The following is a 22,719-nucleotide window of genomic DNA, read 5'->3' on the forward strand; positions in this document are numbered from 1 at the left end:
GGTTCCAAAGGCCTATCAGAGTTATGCTGATGTGTTCTCAACTGCCATAGTCCAGGCTCTACCCCCTCAGACCTGAAGACTGCACCATAGACACAGAACCTTCAGCAGTGATTCCCTTCGGGAGGATGTTCATCCTATCAGAACCTGAAAAAAGAGCACTACGAGAATACTTGGATACCAACCTTGAAAATGGCACCATAAGACCATTGAAATCCCCAGCTGGAGCCTTGTTCTTTGTTCCCAAAAAGGACACCAAGGAACTTAGACCTTGCCTCGATTATCATGGATTAAACCAATGCACCCTCAAGGACCGCTACCCCTTACCCTTGATCTCGGATATCCTGGAAGCGGTGAGAGGAGCTGTAATCTTCACGAAACTGGATCTCAGGGGTGCCTATCATCTGATTCGTATAAGGGAAGGAGACAAATGGAAAACAGCTTTTAGAAGACCCTTTGGACACTTCGAATATCTGGTCGTGCCCTTTGGACTTGCTAATACCCCTACCGTCTCAACGTTTCGTGGATAGGGTGTTCTCTAATATGCTGTTCCTCTTCGTCATCGTCTACCTGGACGATATCTTGATCTACTCCAAGGACCCTCTAGAGCATGAAGAGCATGTTAAAGCAGTATTACAACGACTACGTGAACATAGACTCCTAGCCAAACCCAAGAAATGCCTGTTTCACGTCACCTCTGTTCATTGCCTAGGATATGTCCTTAGTCCAGAAGGAATTGGTATGGATCATTCGAAGGTAAAGGCCATACTATCTTGGCCGGCTCCCACTTCCGTGAAACAAGTTCAATCCTTCCTGGGGCTTGCCAATTTCTACTGGAAGTTCATACCCACCTTTTCTGAGATTGTTCAGCCGATCATTGCACTCTTGAAGAAAGTCACTCCCTTTCTCTGGTCTACTCCTCAAGACAAGGCATTCCAATATTTAAAGACAGAGTTTACTCAAGCCCCCATCCTAGCCCAACCCGACATTAATCGGCCATTCCTAGTGGAGACGGAGGCCTCTAACTACGCCATAATAGCAGTTTTGAAGCAAGAATTTGAGGACAAGATGGAACACCCCATTGCTTACCTTTCACGAACCCTGACTCCCAGTGAGACACATGGGAAAAGGAAAAGGAGCTCCGTCCTGGAAAAGGAGCTGTTAGCCATCCGCCAAGCCTTCACCGAATGGCGACACCACTCCTGGGAGCGAGACATCCAGTCCAGGTCCGCACGGACCATCGGAATCTTCAAGTTCTACAATCCTTGGAGTGTAGGAACAGTCGTCAGGCCCGTTGGGCCTTCTTCTTTGCCTAGTACCAGTTCCACATCAGTCATGTCCCTGGATCACAAAACATAATTGCTGACGCCTTATCTTGACGTCCTGACTATGAAACTATTGGAGATCGGACCTATCCCAAGATGTTTCCCCATATGATTTTTGTAGCTCAAGCTGCCAGTCTCCTGGAAGAAATTCGGATGCAAACCCAATCCTCTGAGCTCTGGAAGGATATTTCAAGGAAGAATCAATGGAATCTGAGAACCAAGGATGGATATTTATTTGTTCAAGGATAACGCTCTAGTCATCCCCACACGGAAATTACAACAAAGGATAATAAACCTCTGCCACGATACCCTTCACTCCGGACATCGTGGCATCACCAACACCCTCCGTCTTATACAAAGACAATTTTGGTGGCCTAGAATGAAGACTGACGTACAACAGTACATCCAAGCCTGTTCTATTTGTAGTCAGAACAAATACGATAACAAGAGACCGGCAGGTCTCCTACTGCAACCTACACTACCAACAAGACCATGGGAATTCATCGCTACAGACTTCATTGTGGAATTGGCACCTTCCAGGTGATACACGACTATCATGGTTACCATTGACTTGTTCACTCATATGGCTCATTTTACACCCCTGTATAAACTACCATCCTCATCAGAACTCGCTGGAATCTTCCTGGAACACATTTTCCGCCTTCATGGACTCCTTTCCAAGATCATATCAGACCGAGACCCTCAATATGTTTCACAATTCTGGAAACATCTCTGTCGCATTCTAGGAATCCAACGCGCGCTCTCATCAGGTTTTCATCCACAAACGAACGGAGCTACGGAACGTGTAAACCAGACCCTTGAACAATACCTTGGTTGTTTCGCCGCCAAGGTTCAGGATGACTGGTTGCTCCTAATACCTGTGGCTGAGTTCGCATACAACAATTCTGATCACTCAGCAATTAAGACCAGCCCCTTTTATTGCAGTCAACGATTCCATCCATCAGTGTTACCCTCTGTTCTTCCACATCCCACACCAGTTCGTACCGTCGACTCCTGGATGGAAACACTCAATGTACACAAGGAAGCCAAAGAATACTTCGAGAAGGCCAGAATACATACTAAGCGATATGCAGATTCTAAAAGACCAGGGCCGCCTTATGCAGTTGGTGATCAAGTCTGGTTGTCCTCGAAGCTACTACCCCGACATTTACGACCAAACAAATTGGCACCCGGTACTATGGTCCATTTTCCATCAAGGAAATCATAAATCCAGTCTCATACCGGCTCAAGCTACCCGACTCCTGGAAGAAAATTCACCCAGTTTTTCACACTTCTTTATTAAAACCCTACATCCGATCCTCCCGGAAATCTTGCAGACCCCCTCCTGTGGTGGTGGACGACCAAGTGGAATATGAAGTGTCCCAAATATGCGATTCCAGGTATAAACTGGGTCAGTTTCAATACCTGGTTGAATGGAAAGGACATCCTCCAAGTGAAAGAACCTGGGAACCAACTTCTAATCTGAACACCCCTCGATTGCTCAGAAGATACCATCTCATACACCCAGGCAAACCCGGTGGAACGGGTCTCCGCAGGAGGCATGCTGTCATGACCCACAGAATGCACCCCTTTTGGACTTCATGGTCCTTATCACAACGGGGCTTGTACTCCTTGATAATTCCAACATGGCCGTCTAACGTGGAACGCCTTCCTCTGCCTTTACGTCAGACGTAGCGTATTTTACAAATAGGCCGCGGCCCAGCGCGTCTCAACGCTATTGCAAGCGGCGACTAGACGTGTGCTCCGTAGTTCGCTACTCTCTTATCCTTGTTCCTGGACCTCCTAATTCCATTCCCATACCCCTCTTCCTTCTTCCTTGTTTCCTGGACTTGTGCGCCCTGTGCGCACCTTTTTCATTCCTGGATCCCGGAGTATCTGAATCCCAGAACTCTGAACGCACGCTGGAGTTAGAAGTGGCTCGCGCGGGCTTATACAAGACCAGGTCTGTGTGTAAGAAGACATCGCCCAAGAAATCCTGCAAGGATCGCTCCCAGGTGAGAAAGGGGGAATTCCGTGACACTCTGAGTCCTCCCAGTCTCAACCGCTAGTTAAATTTTACTTTCTTTTACTGATATAGATACGACTTGCCTGACTCTGCCACCGCCATTCCCCACTACTTCTCGACTGCACCCAAGTGATGGGGTGAGTAGTCTGTGGTTGTGTTTGGCCTTAGGCCAGCAAAACAGCTGCTTTTACTTCGTACAAATATGTTAACTTGAGACATAATACTCACGCTTCATCTTCAACGTTTTATGTATTTGTTTGAGAATTTCGACAAGAATGTAAAGGTTAGTGCTCTTTGATTTCGATCCCTCAATATGCTAGTTTTTTCTAGCGTTCATTTACATTAACATCCCATACTGAATACATATCCTTTCTAACCCCATAGGGTCTTACATATGAAAAAGATTGAAAAGGAACATACAGCTCCCACCCTGAAGATGGATCTTGAATCCGAAACGTGTTGGTCATTGAGACACCCAAAAGGAGCTATTGTGGAGTTACTATGAATTTGTTATGACTCTTGCTTAAGTCCAAGTGTGAAGACTGTAAACACTGGACTGTGCCTAACTTGCACAGACCTCCTGTCTGTGTTGAATGTTATAACAAGTTCATGCTAATATGGAGAATGGTTTGTGTATTGAACAGTGCTAATAAATTTGTTTGTTGCATGTCCGAATTATCTAAAGTAATTTTCTTCTGATGTCAATGTTAGTTATATATGTTTACTTGGTATTTGCCATTGAACATTTACAATAAGAATACACAGCAATATTGCATACTGACCTACACTAATTTGTGTTATCCACATATGGAAATGTTTTAACAGCTACAGTGACTGTTGTCCCCCTAGGAGTGCATATTTGTGCCACTGTGTAGTGATACATGATTTTGTTTCTAAATGCCAGAAAGACTGAACCTTCCTATCAGGATTCCTGCTCCCACCTTCCTCCCCTCTCTCTAGCCACCCTCTATGGGCTCCTCCCACCTCCTCCTCCTTCTGAAGCCAGAAATCTCTTTCCTCCCTCACATCATGGGCCTTGCCAAGAAGGAATTGCATAGGGTAAAGCAGTCACGGCAGTTATCCAGGTGCTGCCAGTCTTTCTACCATGCCTTTCGTTGGGCGGGAATGTCTACTCTTCAAAAACCCCTTGCAGTGCAGAGTTGCGCAGTCATGGCAGGTGAGGAGCAACAGCTGAGCATGTTTGTCCCTTGGATTTTCTATCAGCTCTGCAAGGAGTGAGGTGAGAGGGACGAGGGATACTCTGGTCTACAAGGACTATATGCGCTACCTAGTGATCGTAACTCCAAAATTCTCAGTGATGATGCCGGGCCCTTGTACTCAGTGAAAAATGAGAGAAGGTTTGATCCCCGGGCCCACTGTGTCGGTGACGATGAGCGAGGTGAGCTCCCCCATACCCTCTCCCTGTGTTAAGAGCAGAATGGTGACTCTGGAGCAGGCTAAGTTGCATGATGATGATGATGTGTTTTGCTGTGCTTACCACATGAAGAAGTGGAAGCAGAGATAAGTAGGGTTATGACTTCTCATGTGTCAAATTGTACAGTGCCTAGTGGTGCTGGTATGGATGATGTCTGCCACCCCCATCAAAAATCGGAGTCCCTGTTGAGGTGTAATGTGGCTGTAGATGGCGGTACGTTAATACCTTCAAACTTACAGAGCATAATTGGATCGGCTGCGGCTCTTCCCGAAAGCGTCGAGTCTCTGACTACAATGGATCAGCCTATCTGGTCAACTTGGAACCTTGCTAAAATACCTTTAGACACAGACAGGGGCCTATAGAGATAGGAAATATAATACATCTGCTGTCTCTCTCAAAGGACACATCTTTATCCGCTGCAGACGATTGTGGTTTTCTGGAAGAAATCTTCACACACCCTGATTCACCAGAATATGAGCGCTTTTGTCATGATGCCTACCCCCGGAGCACCAGGCCAGGCCCAGCACCCCCGGGAGCAGGCATCACGCCTCCGGGTAAAAGCCCAGCGGCCCTTTATAGGGGCTCTTTGGACTCTGTCCTGGCGCCGTTGGCGCCAGGCTCATGTTGGACATCACTCCTGGCGCCATAAGTGCCAGGCTCATAAGGGGAAGTGTTTGGTGCACTTACCTGAAGCAGACCATGCTGCACACTCACCTGATGCAGACCATGCTGCATGAAGAACCAAGCCAAATGAGGCTTAGGAGGGACTATTTTTCTGAAGGAACTATTTTGTTACTTGGGTGGGGCTGTGGAAGAATACTCACCTGGAACTACTTCCAAAGCTATTTAAGCCACGCCCGGACAGCCACACGTGCTTCACGTTGTTCTGCATCCCAGCAGCTGAACGCTCACCGTGTCTGCTCCTGCACCTGGACTCCAGCCACGCCCGCCTCGAACCTGGAACACCTGTAAGGGAATAAGAGAAGAGAAAGGTGAAAACCAAGAACTTATTCAACCTTCTTACCTGCACCCGGAATCTTCACGCCAGCATTTCTGAAGGAAGACTTCATTTAAAAGCACCGCGTTGCTCGCTGCAGCGCCGCGCTTCACTCACCTGTTCCCGAGACGCCGCCCGGCTCCATCGCAGCTCTCAGCACCGGTCGCCACATCTCTGCACCTAGTGGAGAGAAGAAGAGACAAAAGGTGAGCAAGGGAACACAAGAGGAAAGCCGATTTTTCAGCCATATTACTTACCAGCTTTTCTTGGTGAACCATTCCACATCTCGGGTCGGCGCCGCATCTTTGGCAGGTACCGCACCCCGGCCCCTATGGGGAAAGGACAAAAGACATTACTGGGGAATTATAAACACATTTAGAGGGGTCGCCCTCATCACTAACTCACCTGATTTTACCACCGGCAATTTAACCCCTCAACGCATCGCCTTTGTTCTGCACCTGAAATAAAGGACAGAAAAAACAACATAAAAGGAGGCTCACACTTGAACTTTTGCATCTTCATACTTAAGGCGTATCGCTCAGAAAAGTCAAGTGGATGTACCAGCGCCATTCTGAAAACCAGTGAAGTAACTGGACGAACGCGCGCCCCTGCACCAGAAGCAGGATGGAGAGTTCATCCTTCCAAACCATAAGGTGAGCTTAAACCGGGGGTTTTGGATGAAGTCAGAGAAGAACGAAGGGGGAAAGGAGGAGCAAGCACACTATTCAGCAGACAGTTAATCCCCTTTCTCATCTGCAGAAGGATATTCCTACGGGCCAGACAAGCAAGATTTGGGAGTCCTGTTCAATCGGTGGTCCGAATTCTGCACATCACGCTTGAAGAGGCCACAGCAACCCAGACCAGCGCCTCCGTGGGAGCCAGGTGAGCGTTACAGCTTTCTAAACGGGGATCCTACCGCTAACGAGTCCTTCGAGGAGGCCAGCATTCCTATTGAATCTGGGACAGGGGCTGATTTTCTATCTATTCAGCACTCAAAACTGGGTGCGCGATTGTTGCGTGATATTGCAGACATTAAAATGCCAATTGCCTGGCAGTGACGAACCAGTGCCTCGGCGTATGGAATGGGCCATATCCCACTTTACAGGGCTGAGGTGGAGACAGACTCTGCATCAGGACATAAACCTGCAGCAGGAGTCCCTGGACCCTGTGAAACTACTCCGATGCCTGAGGAAGTGAATTTCAATCATATCTAGCTCCTCTCTTACTCAACTCGTTTTTTCTTTACCAAGGAGGAGCTATAGAGATGACCTAACTGCTCAGGGAACCGCGCTGCTATAGGCCAGTGCTTTGACCAGTCAAAATCGGGGATTGGGAAATCAATCCCCTGTGCTGGGAGTTTCTACTGGTCTCATGGTGATCCATTTAGTCGAGTCTCCAGATACGTCAACTAAAACCCACTCCAGCAAGAACGTGTTTCCAATTGTTGAGAAAACAAAGTCGAAACAGCGTTCTCCTGAGAAAATAGGTCTACAACAAAGAGGAAAGCAAGGACCAAACCTCTCAAAACTATGAAATCTAAATCAAATGGATCTCGTGCATTCATGTGAAACTTGAGTATTCCTCCTAGAGTTGTCATTGCTCTGCTACATTTTAATAAGCGAGAGAAAAAAGTTATTTCAGAACCAAGAGCCAACATCGCTTTCAGTGGTGAATGTGGAAACGTCAAAATGTAGGGAACCAGCTGTCAACCAATCCATGGAAAGTGTTGATTCAGGAATGTTGGCCCTACTGGAACTTACAATATATTCAGATGTTGACTTTCAGCCAGATGCCGATAGAGTAGTCTGCGAGGCATGACCTGAACTTGAAAAAAGGGGTTATAGAGGCGTCAGCTGGGGCAGAAGGAACAAATGATAAAAGGAGGCTTGTCATGAAGGGAATTCTAAAAGAAGTTTGTCAAGCCATTCCCAGGGATGCAAGCCCAAACACCTTCCAAACCCTAGAAGAAAAGAGGAAAGCTCTTTGGAAGAAATCACATCTTCCACAACAAGGTCAACAAATTATCACATAACATATTTACATACCGAAAGGCGAAGAACAGACTTAAAGATGCCCATTTATATCAAACGCATCGAACTGTAGTAGTGGAAAGACTGTTGCCCACTAGAGATGGCCTAATTTTATTTTGAACAAATGTATTCAAACGCTTGCACTGCTCCTTCTCGGATAGCATTAAATATTGCAATTTGTCAATGAAGCTCGCCTCGATTGGGTTATATTACATTTGACATCGAGGTTGGTAAAAATGGCCTTATTGGATGCAATTGCGGATCTTCTTCCCCCTAGGTTTTGAGTTGAGCGAAGAACCAATCCCACAGTTGAAGATAATTGGTGAGGATTCACCTCTTGCTAGGAAGAGTGTTAAGATCAGGGGACATATGAGGGAGAAACAAACAAAAGAAGAGACGTTAACCTCCCTGCCCTTGCGGAACCCAAGTCATCAAGAACGGGATTTGGGGACTGCGCATGCGCGAGCCACGCATGAAGAGCTAACTGCATCGGCTCCCGGCGGCCACGGCAATCATCCTGTAACATCCTGCCCCCAGACAACAAACAAGCCCCAAAACGAAACGACACTGAGGCGGACACACCAGGGCAGCACACGCTGCATCCCGGAGAAAAATCGGAGCCGGATGCACAAGATTCGAGCCGGTGACCACCAGCGTGTTGCTAGCCGCCATTTTGGCTGACAAGAGCAGTCGGCCCGCCCCCCCCCCCCAAAGTTACCACAACCACCAAGGCTCCTGGGGAGAAGGCGGAACAGCGGCGGAGGATGGGCAGTGGTGCGTGTTGGGCATAGAGAAGCGGCCGTATCCCATCAACACATCCGGGATGGCCGAAGGCGCCACCTAAGACCCCTCCCTCCCACCCGCCTGACTCCAGTGTCCACCCAGACACCAGCCACAAACTCCAGCGAGAACACACGCCAGCGGATCAAGGCGAGAGGTGCGTCTGACACACGTGCATCATCCTACAACAGAGGGAGAGACCCCCCCTCTCACAGAGATCACACACACTGAACCCCACGTCCTGGGCGGCCATAACCAGAGTCAACCCCTCCCCCAGCCAACATAAGCACCTGCATTACCCTATACCCACAGCAAGGTCATAGACTTTTCCCTCCTCTACCACGTTACTGGCAAGCGACTAAAAGAGACTGGCAGAGGGGCATCACCTGTGGGGCACTGCTACCCGGGGGACACAGACCCTCGACGCACAAACTACAGTCCCTGCAGAATAAATGGCCTAGATGAAGGACCCACGCGCAGCTCACACAAAGAAATAGACACTGAGACTACAGCAAGCACCCAAAGCCCAAAAGGCCTGATCCTGGGAACGGTGAAACCCTCCCCACAAGGCTCACGACAAGCACTCCATACGGGAGAATCTTCTGGCAAGACAACACACCTGTGACAGTGGGCGAACAGAAGCAGGGTGATAGCTGGGTAAACCCCAAAACTCACTGGACTAACCTAGACAAAGAGGCCTAGGAAACTAACGACCACAGGGGTAACCCACTCAGCACTGGCCAAGCAGCAACCTCTCTAGAGACTCCATTCACATGGTGGCGACCACCACCCACATAGGGGAGAACCAGAAGCCAACCTTCGAGGCTGCAGTCTCCTACACTCTCCACCCAAGAGGAACACAGCCTACAGCCACGGCTATCGCCCTCGTATGGACATAGCAGTGGACACCCTCCACTGAGTGCGCAACGTCTAACCAGACGCAACAGGTAAATCAAACATAAGGGATCCACTTTTAAGGGACTGAAGGTAACCTCATTGGCACCCCGGAACAGAGGTCGGAAGCGCAGAGGCTAGAAACACGCAAAATCCCCCAACTCTAACACCAACCCTCTTCGGGACGCTAACACAACCTACCTTGACCCAACATCTCACCGAGATCACCGAATGGCGCTATGGGCAAGGATAAAGCCAAAAGACAAACACTACAAAGTAAAATGGACCTCTTCACAGTAGGGGCCCCTCCCCACCCTGGGACACAGACCCTGGAAGAGGAACAATCCAGAGAAGAGGCTCAAGACCCTCCTGTCTCACTGACCAACCTAATGAAAGCGATTGGGGATTCGAGAACGTCTCTGGAACTCAAAATTGGAGGGCTATCCACAGAAGTGTCCCTCCTTCGCTAAGACCTACGCAACCTATCGTCAGAGTCGTCGAAGCAGAACAAAGAGTATCAGACAGAGGACACTGTCCGCCGACTGGAACAGCAACTAGCTGTAATCTCCCAAAAAGTTAACCAACTTGAATACCGCGCTGAGGACAACGAAGGAAGGGCGCGACGCAACAATCTCAGGATTCTCGGGATCCCGGAAAAAGAGGGCCCCAGTGCCAAACTTTTCCTGGAAGATTGGCTGGCTCATATCTTCGCCCCCAAAAAACTATCCAAGTTCTTTTCCATTGAAAGAGCACATGGAGTGCCCACCGGGCGACCCACCCCTGTAGCCCCAGCAAGAATGATAATTGCACGCCTTTTAAAATTTTCGAGACCGAGACGCTATCCTCCAGATGGCACGGGCCTCGGGCCCAATTACATACAATGGATACAGATAGGGTTCTACCCAGACTACACTAAGGAGGTCCAAAAGGCCCACCAGTCGTTTGACTCTGTCAAGAAGAAACTCCAATCTCTGTCAATCAAGTATGCTCTTTTTTTCCTGGCAATGCTCAGTCCATCACAAGGGCACCACTCACCTGTTCTACAACCCCAAAGTGGCATGGGAATGGCTCGAAACGCAAATCCTCAATGGTCCCGGAGCCCGACGCTCGCCTTCTAGACCATCTGCACAGAAGCCCAAGCCCGGACAGCTGTCGTCCCCCTAAATCCTGGTGGGCCCGGAAGCCGAAACACCACAGCATCCTGTCAAAAGCACCACAGAGAATGGATGAGGCCTCTATACCATAGGGACTGACCTGCAACGCAACACTATGGGAACTTTAACTTAGCGGCCGCCGCCCTCTAAGCGGTGCAATCGCTAGCCCAGTCCGGATTATCCCGAAGAAGTTTCACAGTTAAAAGTTCAATGTTTGGGTGACAAGTGCTCCCAGTTGAGGGGAAATACAGGGTGGGGGGGGGGGGAGTTCTACGGGTGTAGGCAATCGCAATCACAGAACAAGAAGGCAAGACACCCATTCCTACTGGCACAGGAAACACAAACAACCCACTTGCTGGGCTCGAGATACCCGCATTATCCAGGCACAAGTTACAGTCACATGGCAACCTCTGGACTCCCCCCTCCAAGGGATACACATGGGTACCCCAGGTCTACACTAAGCCCCCATTAACAGCGATGGACCCAGACATGGGACACACCGGTCAGAGCTCGAGAGAGCACTACATACGACCCAAGAGGCTACCAAGACATCAGATCCTTCTTGATGCCTCACAACGAGACTCATGCAGTTAGAGCAAACGCCAACAAGCTGTCCTTATTGACCTGGAATGTCAACGGCCTAGGCTTCAGCGTGAAACCAATACTCACCAGATATAGCTCTCCTTATGGAAACACATCTGATCGGAACCGGCAACGGCTTCTTTAGAAGATTCAACTACCCGCATACCTACCAAGCTGGGTTCACAAAAGGCGACAGGGGTACAATGATACTCATCCACAAACAAGTCCCCTTACAGGTCAGGAAAGTACAGACCGACCCCCGGGGCCGATTCGTGATATTGCTCGCTGACATCTGGGGTGAAAAATGGGGTCTTGTCGCGGTCTACGCTCCCCCACACTTACGAAGGAACTACTTGACGAACTGCAGAACATACTCCTGGAGGAGGACGCCGACTTATGGGCCATAGGGGTCCGACTTTAACGAAGTTATGGATGTCATGGCCGACAGGTCCCGCAGAAGGGCTGGAACTTGACTCACCCCGACAGCTTTGTACACGTTTGCCGAGACGTTGGGATTGTCGGACACTTGGCGATCGCTGCACGACAGTGAGGCCGGATTTTCATTTTTCTCCGGCGTGCACAAAACATTTTTGAGAATCGACTATGCCTTCATCCGCCGCAACATATCCCACAGGCTTGTATCCGCTGAGTTCCTGGCAAGAGGTATCTCGGTCCACTCCCCGCTCCTTTATAACTATGAAAAATGCTCGCCAGCGCCCAGACATCACCTGGCGCCTGAATACATACCACTTGCGGCTTCCCGGAATTGCTGAAGAGCTCAAGAAAAAGACTTCGGAATACTTTGAAATAAACTAAGGCTCAGTGGAATGCCCGATCTCGATATGGGAAGCATATAAAACTGTCCTCCGAAGAGAAGCTATCTCCGCGGTATCGGCCTACCGGAAACGACACGCTCAGAAGATCGTGGAGGTCGAAAAGCAAGTACTGGAGTGTGAAGAACAACTCCTTGCACACGGTACCCAAAGCACAAAGGAAGCCCTGATAACAGCGCAAGAAGCCCTCAGTAACATAGCCCTGGATAATGCACAGGCGGCCCACTGGCTAGTCCAGAGTCAAATTTACGAGAAAGGAGACAAGGCAAATAAAACTCTTGCCTGGTTGGAGAGAGGTGAACAAACTAAAGGGTACGTGCAAGCCATCGGATCCCCTGAGGGGGCGCTGCTGACTGCAGACTCTGACATAGTAGAAACATTCGCCGCCTACTACGAGAAACTGTACACCCCACCAATCGGGAACTCCACACCTGCTCCCTCTAGGTTTCTCGACCAGATTGAGGTCCCGAAACTGTCAACACAACAAACAGATCTAGACACCGAAATCGAAATTCAAGAGGCGCTTGCACAACTCCGACCTGGGAAAACCCCAGGTCCCAATGGGTTCCCAACAGAGACCTGGAAATGGCAGCACGCTAACGGGACACATGCAACGCATGTTCCTCCACAGCAAAGAACAAGGTGCACTCCCTCCGGACCTCAGAAGAGCGAGCATAGTGGTCATACATAAAACCGGAAAACCCCCGGAAGAATGTGCTTCCTACCGTTCCGTCTCGCTGATCAATGGAGAAGCCAAAGTCCTTGCCAGGGCACTTGCTAACAGACTGCTCAAGGTCTTGGAGACACTCGTCCACCTAGATCAATGTGGATTCATGCCCAACAAATCTACCCGCATGAACTTACGCAGAATTCAACTTGCCCTAGACTGGGCCTCAGAGATACCGTGCCCACTGGCTCTCCTGGCGGTGGACTTTGAGAAAGCATTCGACTCTGTGGGGTGGGAGGCCCTATGGGAAATCATTTCTCGAATGAACTTTGGGCAAAGCTTCATCTCCTGGGTTAGACTCCTGTACGCATCCCCAGAGACTACCGTGAGGGTGAACGGCAAGTCCTCCAGACCATTTCCTCTGGGCCGAGGAACCAGACAGGGATGTCCTCTTTCCCCACTCCTCTTCGTGCTCGCTATCGAGCCACTAGCAATCAAACTCAGATCGAATAAAAGCTGGTCCGGATTCGCCTGGCAAGGGGGAGGAGAAGATCTGCTCTCGTTATATGCAGATTACCTCCTTATATACCTTCGAAATCTGGTCACTTCATGCCCGATTGTATCTCACATCCTTAAGGAATACCAAACCTTAGTTTTCTTCAGGCCAGCGATCTACTGCCCGATCCAGGGCGGCGAAACTGCGATTCCCGAGACTTGCCCTTACCACGTCTGTATCAGGGAGTTTAAATACCTGGGCATACACATTGGTCTGACCCTAGACGGATTCCTCCAACTCAACCTACAACCTGTACTAGAGAAGTTTAACAGGGATGTCTCCCACTGGCAATCGCTCCCCCTATCATTAATGGGCAGGGCAGCCCTGTTTAAAATGATGACACTCCCAAGACTCCTATACATTCTCCAAAATGCTCCGCTCCCCATCCCCCACGAAACCTTTGCATTCATAGATAGGAACCTCTGTACGCTGCTTTGGGGAGGGAAACAACCCAGAATCGCCCTCACTACACTACAACGATCTGTATGGGAGGGAGGCATTGGAATACCATGCAGGTGTACATACTACCTAGCAACACAGATGGGGGGGGGGGTGGTAAATGATTGGCTACACGCCGAGCCCATACTACAGCACATCCACATTGAAATAGAGACTGTGTTCCCAGTGCCGCTCCTACAGGTCCTACACGCCACCAACAACCAATTCTTGAAAATACCAAGAATGACACGCTACATCCGCCATGCCTGGGGGACGCACAAAAACTTGTTGGTTGGAAGGCAGAACCAACACTAGCCTAACCCATATGGCACAACGCACATCTCCCAGAAATAAGGAAAATGGGCTGTTTTGGGAACTAGGGAACACAAGGGATAACCACACTAACACACATGATCCAAGAGGGACGCCTGCTAAGCTTTGATACTCTGCAAGACAAATTTGGTTTAGTACCTATGGACTGGTTTCGATACGCACAGCTTGCTCACGCCATACACACCCAGTTACCAGACATAACCACTATACCCCCCTGCTCCCCCATAGAGACCAACGTTTTCCTGCAACGTTTCCCCTCCAAAGTCACCTCCACGCTCTACCAGGCCCTTAACTCCTTCGGTGCTAAAGAACTTGATAAGCTGACAGAAAGGTGGGAAAGAGATCTGGGTGATCTGAAACCAGAGGACTGGATAGACACACTGTCCCCCCGAGAAATTGGTATCGAGGCCAAACTTCATTGATACAACTCAGAATACTCCACCGCTCATACTACTCTCGCACAGCCCTGGCCAGATGGGGAGGAACCGGAGATGAGACATGCGTCCATTGCAAATGGGAGACGGCCACCTTCTTTCACATGATCTGGGACTGTCAAGTGCTACAAGTCTTCTGGTGTGAGTACGCTAACACAATCTCCACTATACTAGGAACGCCAATTCCTAAAGACCCCAAAATGACACTTTTGGGAATCTGGGGGGGAGGTCGACCTTACTAAGTATGAAAATATTTTCCTGGTGGTGGCACTGGGTGCAGGGAAAAGACTTATAGCTGCAAACTGGGGCTCAGCGGACCCAATAAGCTTGAACCGTTGGATCAACAAACTAAGTAGGTGCGCATCTCGGGATCGCCGTACAATGCGAGGGGTTGCCCCCGAAAATTTTAAAAGATATGGGGGAAATGGCTGGACGCTCATTGAGGCACATCCCCTCCCTACGACCCCCCCGCCCCCTCCCTCGCTCTCCCCTTCACCCCCTCTCCTAACCCAAAGACACGAGACGTAACCAGAACTACCATCTATTACCTGTTCTGCGGATGTATCATTGTTATCTCTGACTTTGTCGCCTTTTTCACTGACAATACTACCGTGATTTTCTGATGAATGCCAATGTTTGTTGTTTTTGTTGTTAAAATCCAAATAAACAGTGTTATTTTTTTATTTTTTATTTTATTTGTAACATTTCATTTGAAAACAAACTTTAATTACAAATTGAAAATTCCTTTGTCACAATATCAAATCCAATTCCTTCAAAAGAAAGCATGATCAATCTTCCAAAGGGCAAACAAGTTCATATAAATTACCATACAGGAAATTAAATGACTAAAATAGAATAGAATGAATAAGATAGCATCCAAAGCTGTCAACTTTACACACCACCTTAAATCAGATCATGGAGCCAACTCCATCTCTACAGCAGGGGAACATCAATATTGAAATTTACAATTTATCAACAGCCATTCCCCAGAGATAGATAAAGCAATCCAGAATTTACTACATAATTTAGAGGACTTCAACTTTATACTTGGAAATTAGCCTTATGTGATGCTCTCGTTATCGTTCAAATTCTTATCCAAGAAATCAACGACTGCACATGTTAATAGCACATTTTGACTTGAGAGTATTTAAATCCACCAATCTTCCATGTCACCATTTTGTGGTGCATATTTCAATAAGTAAAAAGATCTGGAACTTGTTAATTCAACACATTCAGTTATTGGATGTTTTGTGGATTCAATTGAAAATTTACAGAATCTACAACAGTTGTCACTTTTCCGTTTATCGTGTCTACTGTATAGACTCTCTTTAGCTTTATAGACATTTACACGGAGCCTTAAGAATTGATTGTGATGTTTCCTTGTAGGAAATTTCTCTAGATATTTCGGTAGTTTATCTAGACTGTTGGCTGCAACACCCATGTATAAAGCTGTTTTCAACGTTGTTATCCTTTGTTGTTTTGTAACCAGTTCCATAGTCCCAATTTTGTTTTTGCTATCTGTGCTGTTAAAAGCACTGTCTCCCACTTTATATCGGCAGATGCTAAGATGGTTCTAATTTTTTTAGACCACATCAGCAATAGTCCTTGATGGGGCTTTATAGCTGACAAGGCTAATAGTTGGTAGGCTGGATGGCAAGTAACCAACAACATTTTTCGCAGTGCAGCAATGGATCACCACAACACTGTACCATACATTGAGTCGATTCCAAGCTCGTGTCTTACTACATTCATTGATACGTTCATAGGTAGCTTAAGAACACGTCTCCAAAAATGACCTTCTATGATTGTCCATAGGCGATGATTTAAATTCCAACCTGCCTCTGCTCCGAATGTAATAGATGGAATAACTTTCTGAGTATAGAAAGTCAAAACTGGTTTGAATGTAAATTTGCCAAATTCTGCGTGTAACTTCGCTCCTTGAAGTGAAAATGTCATCCGATGCCTCAAATCCATAAACCAGTCCTGTTCTCTGATTGAGTTATTGAATTGGATTCCTAGATATCGAATAGCAGGCACTGAATGGATTTTTGTCTCAGCAAGATGCCACTTGATATTCATGTCTCTCCGTTTTTTCATTCCTCCAATTACGACGATCTTTGTTTTGCTTGCGTTAATTTCTAGCTTGTTTTCTTGGAGGTAGCATAGCAGCTTAGTTAGAAGCCTCTGAAGGCCAATCTGGGTTGAATCAATTAGAACAATGTCGTCCGCATAGATGGGACAACTAATCAAGTGTCCATTTTATTTTTGGCGGAAAGGACTGCACCTCTTGCAGCACATCCGATACCTCTGAGATGTGTAACTTAAACAAGAGGGCTGCTAACACCTTTGTATGTCAATATTTCCTCAGTAAGATCACCGCCGTTGTTAATACGTACCCTGCTTGAGGTATTTTTGTGTAGTGCCAAATAAACAGTGTTATTAAAAATTTTTAAAAAACGGGATTTGGAAGCGCACCAGGAAAAAAGCAGGCCATGATAAGTGACCTTTGAGGTGGTGGATAGACACGAGAGAAAAGTCAGAGTCTCATAAAGACAAGCTATTACATATAAACCACAGGATTGGTCATGGCTGGATGCTTCATTGGTGTCATCTATTACCCAATAGCTTTCCAAGAAGGAGGAGATGACGCTTTGCTACATGGAATGTTGGAATACAAGAGGTTTTGTGTATCGTTATAACATGGAAACCCATCATTTGGCAGCTTGTGACATCTTGTATTTGCGAGAAACTTGGCTTTCAGCCATCCAGTATGTGATGGATACAATGTATTCCTGAATCCTGCCTCAAAGGGGGTGGTGGGTAGAACTTATTCTGGCCTGATGAAATTGGTGAGAGTGGGTCTGGGCCTGACTGTGCTGGAAGAGAGGAATCTCAATCCCTTTATACAGATGTTGGTATTGGTAGGCATAATCAGCGGTCCTCCATGTTTAAAACACTAGTGTTGTTAATGTGTATTGGAACTCTGCTAAGATTGGGGATGCATTTCTTCTCAACTGTTTGATATCATTGATTGATGACTCCTACATCAATTTAAAACATCCTCACGTGATTATTTGTGGAGATTTAAACTTGAAGTGTTTAAAACAAGTTGGGATTGGTAATCCCGAGGGTTGATTTCGGAAACAGACCCGCAATGTGTTGCCGGGAGTTAGGATTATGAGATTTCTTCATGCTTAATGGGCAAACAAACGGGGATATGCCAGGCAAGTTCACACTGGGCCGTGGAGAGCAGAGAGCATATTTGGATTATTTGTGTTGAGAAATGTGATCGATCTAATTGACACTCTAACGGTTACTCCAATGAAACATAGTGACCATCAATTGTTAACGGTTACATCGACGGCCGAATTACTAATGGCAAAAGATAGGATCTGTCCCCCTCTCCAACTCTCTTATGGGGGGAATAGACAGTGAATTAGCCCTGCAGAGATCCAACCTATTACCGAGCAGTATTGTATGAAGGTAGCAAATGGCAAGGAGGTTTTAGACTACTCTACTCTTTTCCAAAGTTTTAGAGAAAAAGTCAGGTGGGCCTAAAGACATAGTTTGTTAGACTTCATGTTTATAATAAGGAGGTGGTGGAGGTAGAAAACAATACCAAGCAGATATGAGGAAAATAAATGGGCTCCTAGTCGAGGACAGTGCCAGACTTAGGGGGGGGGGGGGGAAATCAGAAGACCGCAATATACAAACCGGCTAATCTCTTCTAGGGCCTTAAGAGCACAAAAGGATGCTGAGCATAAGTTAAGATTGGTATGTAATCAAAACGTGTGTAACTTGTGGGCCCTATTGAGCAATAATGCATCTTATCAATCAGCAGCCCTCCCTAACACTGTTCCAGAGAAGGTCTGGATTTTCCATTTCTCTAGTCTTTTTGCTTGACATGAGTCTGATGGCTTTAGTGAAGAAAAGAGAGGACAGGGATCTTGGGTGTTGGGGTTTAAAAAGGAGGACATCATAGCATTAATTAAACAATTGAGCTCTTCCTGGGCTCCGGGGCCAGATGGCTTTACAAACTCAATCCTAAAGCAAAACCCAGAGGCTTGGGTAGACATTTGTATGCTTTTGTTTAATGGTGTCTGTCTTGTATGAGAAATTCCAGCCTCATTGAACACATTATTGATGATCACTCTTTTTAAGAAAGGGAACAGGGTTGACCCCCACAACTATCGACCCATTGCATGATTGGATATCTTTGGGAAGATTTTTGCTACATTATTATTGGTGGAATTGCAACAAATATTAAATCTTCTTGAAACCTATATGGAGGAGAATGACCTTAAAGAGAATGTAAAAACGAAAATGATGGTATGGTCAAAGGCCAAGGGGAGTCGAGCCAAAAAGGCTAAATGGTATATGGGCAAGCGGACACTGGAAAGAGTACATGCAATCGCCTACCTTGGAGTATGTGTTAATGAGAACATTGATGAAAGTGGCTGGAAGCTAGTTCTAAAATCTAAAGCAAAAAGCCTTTAGTCTGGCCAGAGTTCTTAAGGGAAGTTATGGAAAGTCCTCTAATCGCCTTCTATAAGGAGAAGGGGACTGCTATCTTAACAGCTCTAAACGTATCATGGCCGTTCTGGAATCTTTTGGAAAGGGACTTTTGGAAAAAGGTACTCCACCTCCCTAAGGGTCTGCCTATAGCCTCAATCAGATTTGAATTAGGGCTACAATCCCTCCAATCTATCATCCTTTAGAAATCAATAGCTCTGTACCGTAGATGTATATTGCAAGACAATCTCCATCCTTTTGAGAAGTAGTCAGAAGATGCGAAGTGAATAGCTTTTGGTGAAATGGAAGGAAAGATGCCAAACTGGTTAATATCCTTTAATCCCACGGATGAGGTGTTAATGACTAATCCAGAAAAGGTCAAAAACAAGATCCTAAAATGAGACTGGATTAACGCCCAAAATAAACTGAAAACCTATAAATGATCCCATTATTTGATTCTTGAAGGGAGATTTACTGGCCAGATTCCACGGTATCTATCCAGATTTCCCTGTGCCATTATACAGGATTCTTTTCTGCATCTTCGTCTAAACGTATTACCTACTAGAGAGGTGTTATAGAGTCAAATTCCAAGAGATGAGGCACATTGGCGATTCTGCACTGGGCAAGGTTTGATTGAGTCAGGGAAACCTATATTATTGGAATGAACAGGTCTAATGGTTAAGCGAACAACATTTATGGGAGACATTACCAAGGATATGAATTCTGTGTCATCAGAGGATTGGTGGAATATGTTTTAAGTGGGGGAAACGTTAGTATAATATGTGGGGATCAAATTTTTAAATAATGTTCTTTTGAACAATGGGGATTAATAAGAGATGAATTGGTGTTATCAAATGATGTATTTCTCTGGTGGTGTTTGTTTTGAGACGAGAAATGAATTGGAAACTAAATGTGTATAGTGAAAAGTTTGGAATTAAATAATACATAAAAAAGGTCAATTTCCAACTCCACCTCCTCACAGGCATCCTTTCTTTCCTTACCTTTTCCCAGAAGCTGAATGTCTCTAGAGCCCTGAGGCTCTTTAGGCTGGACTAATGCAACAGCCTCTTCCTTAATCTACCCTCTTCCTCTGTCCGCCCCTCAAGTTTATCCAGAATAGGGTTCCAGGACATATTCTTGGCCTCAAGCCCAGGGACTGCATCTCTCCAACCCTAAAATCGCTCTACTGGCTCCTAGTTGTTGCAAGGATCGAATTCAAATCCCTCTACCATCCAGAAGGCTGTCTGGGGTCAGGGACCACATTATCTACAATCTGCTCTCACCAAATACTCTCCCTCCAGGTCCTTCCATTCCTCCGGCTCCAACTCTTTGTGTCAAGTGCTTTTCTAAGCAGCAAGCTGGTGGTTGATCTCTTTCCGCGGCTAGTTCCCAACTCTGAACAGACCCCCCGCCCCCTCTCCGTCTTAAGCCGGATCTCCTCAAATTCCAGAAGCGCTTCAAGACTTCCCACTCTCCCTCCCTTGCTAAACCCCTCAATCGCTGAGATTGGGGGGCCTTGGCCCTTATGTCACCCGTTCCCAGCAATTGCCTGTGGGCACCTACTGGCCTGTGTTACCTCACAGGACTGCACTTGAGGTGACCTTCAAGCACTTTATCAGGTCCCAGCAACATACTCCCTGGAAACACAATGTCTAGCTGTATACGCGCCTTACAAATGCAGAATTAAATAAATAAAATAAAACCTAACTGATAGGCCTGAAATTAACTCATGGTCGCATTTGTGCTAGTTAAGGCTTAACCCATGAGCATTGTCTCAACAAGTAATCATCTCCTCCTCAAGTAACATGGCTACTTCCAGAAAGTTCTGAGTAACGGTACTAACGTTGAGCCTTTCCTATGGTAGTTGAAAGAGGGCGCTGTCGGAATGGCCTGTCTCTTGTTTTTGTCTGATTTTATTAATCACCTTATCCCCATCCTTGCTTTATTTTTACATTCCATTATGTTTCAGGGCCTTTCATTTTCATTTGATTGTTTGTGTTTCCTCCTTACTTACTTTGTCCTCCAAGTTATTTATGATTTTTTTTTATTGTGCTTTTCTGCATCCTATACGATCTGGGCTTTCTGTTGTGTCTACAATGTGTAAGGTGTACTAAAAATGGAAACATTGCTCTCATTGGGTGGACTGTGAAGGGCATTTTGGAACTATTGGTCTTACACGCAGTTTAAAAAAAAAAGTTGGGTACATTATAATAATTTAAAAACCAGATTGTCACTTATTTTGTTTTTGTGTTGCAGTGCTCTTGCAGCATCTGCTCCAATCTGGCAATTTGAGGACCTTGTTCCCTGTGATGCTTTCTATGATATTGTGACTAATGACTTTCACAAGAGTGGAGAAGGATGTTCCGAAAGCGTCTCAAAATCTTGGAATGCAATTAATAACCTCTCGGCTAAAGGTAAGATTGACTGAGTCGATGAGTGGACTGGAAATTGTAAAATGGATGGATGAATGGACTGGATCTCGGAGCCTTTCAGGCTGCATCACTTTGCATCATGTGACAAAAGCACATTGCCAAAAGAATGCATAATTATTCTTCTAAATACGTATCAGAATGTAACCTAGGTATTATAAGTAAACTTCCTTTTTATAAAGCACCTTCAGAAAAAAAAATAGTGGTCATGGTTTAATCTGGAAAATCTTAAAATGAAAAGTATACAGAATTAAATTCCCAATGTGCTTCTCAAAAGAGAATAACAGTGACGCAATAAGCCAATGCTGTTGCAGCCATTAAAGGGAAGATCTTCCCTAAACGCTTCAAGAACCATCTGATGTTTTGAAGAAAAATGTATGTCTCAACTTCTTGTAAATTGTTCTTAAGTAATATGTCTCCTGCTAATGCCTGCTATAACCCTTCAACGTGCAGATCCTCTTAAAATGAAATTTAAAAAGAAAAAGCTAAAACGCATTGGGGCAGAGTGGCAAAAATATTCTGCAAATGAAAGGGGTGCTGTCACTCCTTTCATTTGCGCTATTTTTAGAAATGCGCAGGTCACCTTATTCTCAAAGTTGACTTGCACATTTCAGGAGGGTCTGGACAGTGGTATGATGGGCCATTTATAACGCGCATGTACACAAGTGTTTCAAGGCGTTACATGACAAGGGTGGGAAGATAGAGGGGGACAATGATCTTACTAGGCCTTTTCATTCAGATCGTGCCAGTGCAAGACAAGAGCAGATGTGCCAGTGGGAGGGATGTGGGGGGGTAGTGTAATCGGGGCACCATTGCTCTTAGTAAGGGCAGCCAGGGCAGCGTGGCTCTGGTAAGTGCAAGGAGGTAGGGGGACTGAACAGGTTACATTTGCAGCCCCTAAGTGCATAGTAGTGGTGGAAAGATGTGCTCTCCAGCCCCATGGCATATATTGGTGTTGCGAGGATGCTCCTGACACCAACGTATGACACTCCAGCAACCACGTAGTTATTGGCAGCGCATTTCACAGAGATGGGCCGCTAAAGAAAGCACTTACATACCCGTTTGGTGGATGGAAATGCTAGTGTGACAGCCAAGGTTTAACCAGTGGATGGATGTCGCACTTCAAAAACAAATCCTGGCAGGGTTCAAAATGACCCTGCTATGATTTGCATCTCCCCCTGTGCCTGTTAGGCGCAGGGGTAAGCCCTTGTTTCTGGGAATTTGAAAGCACATCTCGTTTGAGGATTCAGACTGCACTTTAAAATGCCACTTTGAAGACTGGAGAGGGTTCCACTAC

At 46.5% G+C, this 22,719-nt stretch overlaps 1 protein-coding gene across 1 annotated transcript in view; it reads left to right on the forward strand.

Moving 5' to 3' along the window:
• PRCP (prolylcarboxypeptidase) overlaps window positions 1–22,719 on the forward strand; it is a 514,316-nt gene that overhangs the window by 244,422 nt on the left and 247,175 nt on the right. Inside the window, exon 5 of the mRNA XM_069639880.1 lies at window positions 21,250–21,407. Within this exon, the coding sequence (XP_069495981.1) occupies window positions 21,250–21,407 (158 nt within the window). The remainder of the gene's footprint in view (window positions 1–21,249; window positions 21,408–22,719) is intronic.

This window comes from Ambystoma mexicanum, chromosome 7q (assembly GCF_040938575.1).
Source record: "Ambystoma mexicanum isolate Mex_15411 chromosome 7q, UKY_AmexF1_1, whole genome shotgun sequence".
Lineage (NCBI taxonomy): Eukaryota > Metazoa > Chordata > Amphibia > Caudata > Ambystomatidae > Ambystoma > Ambystoma mexicanum.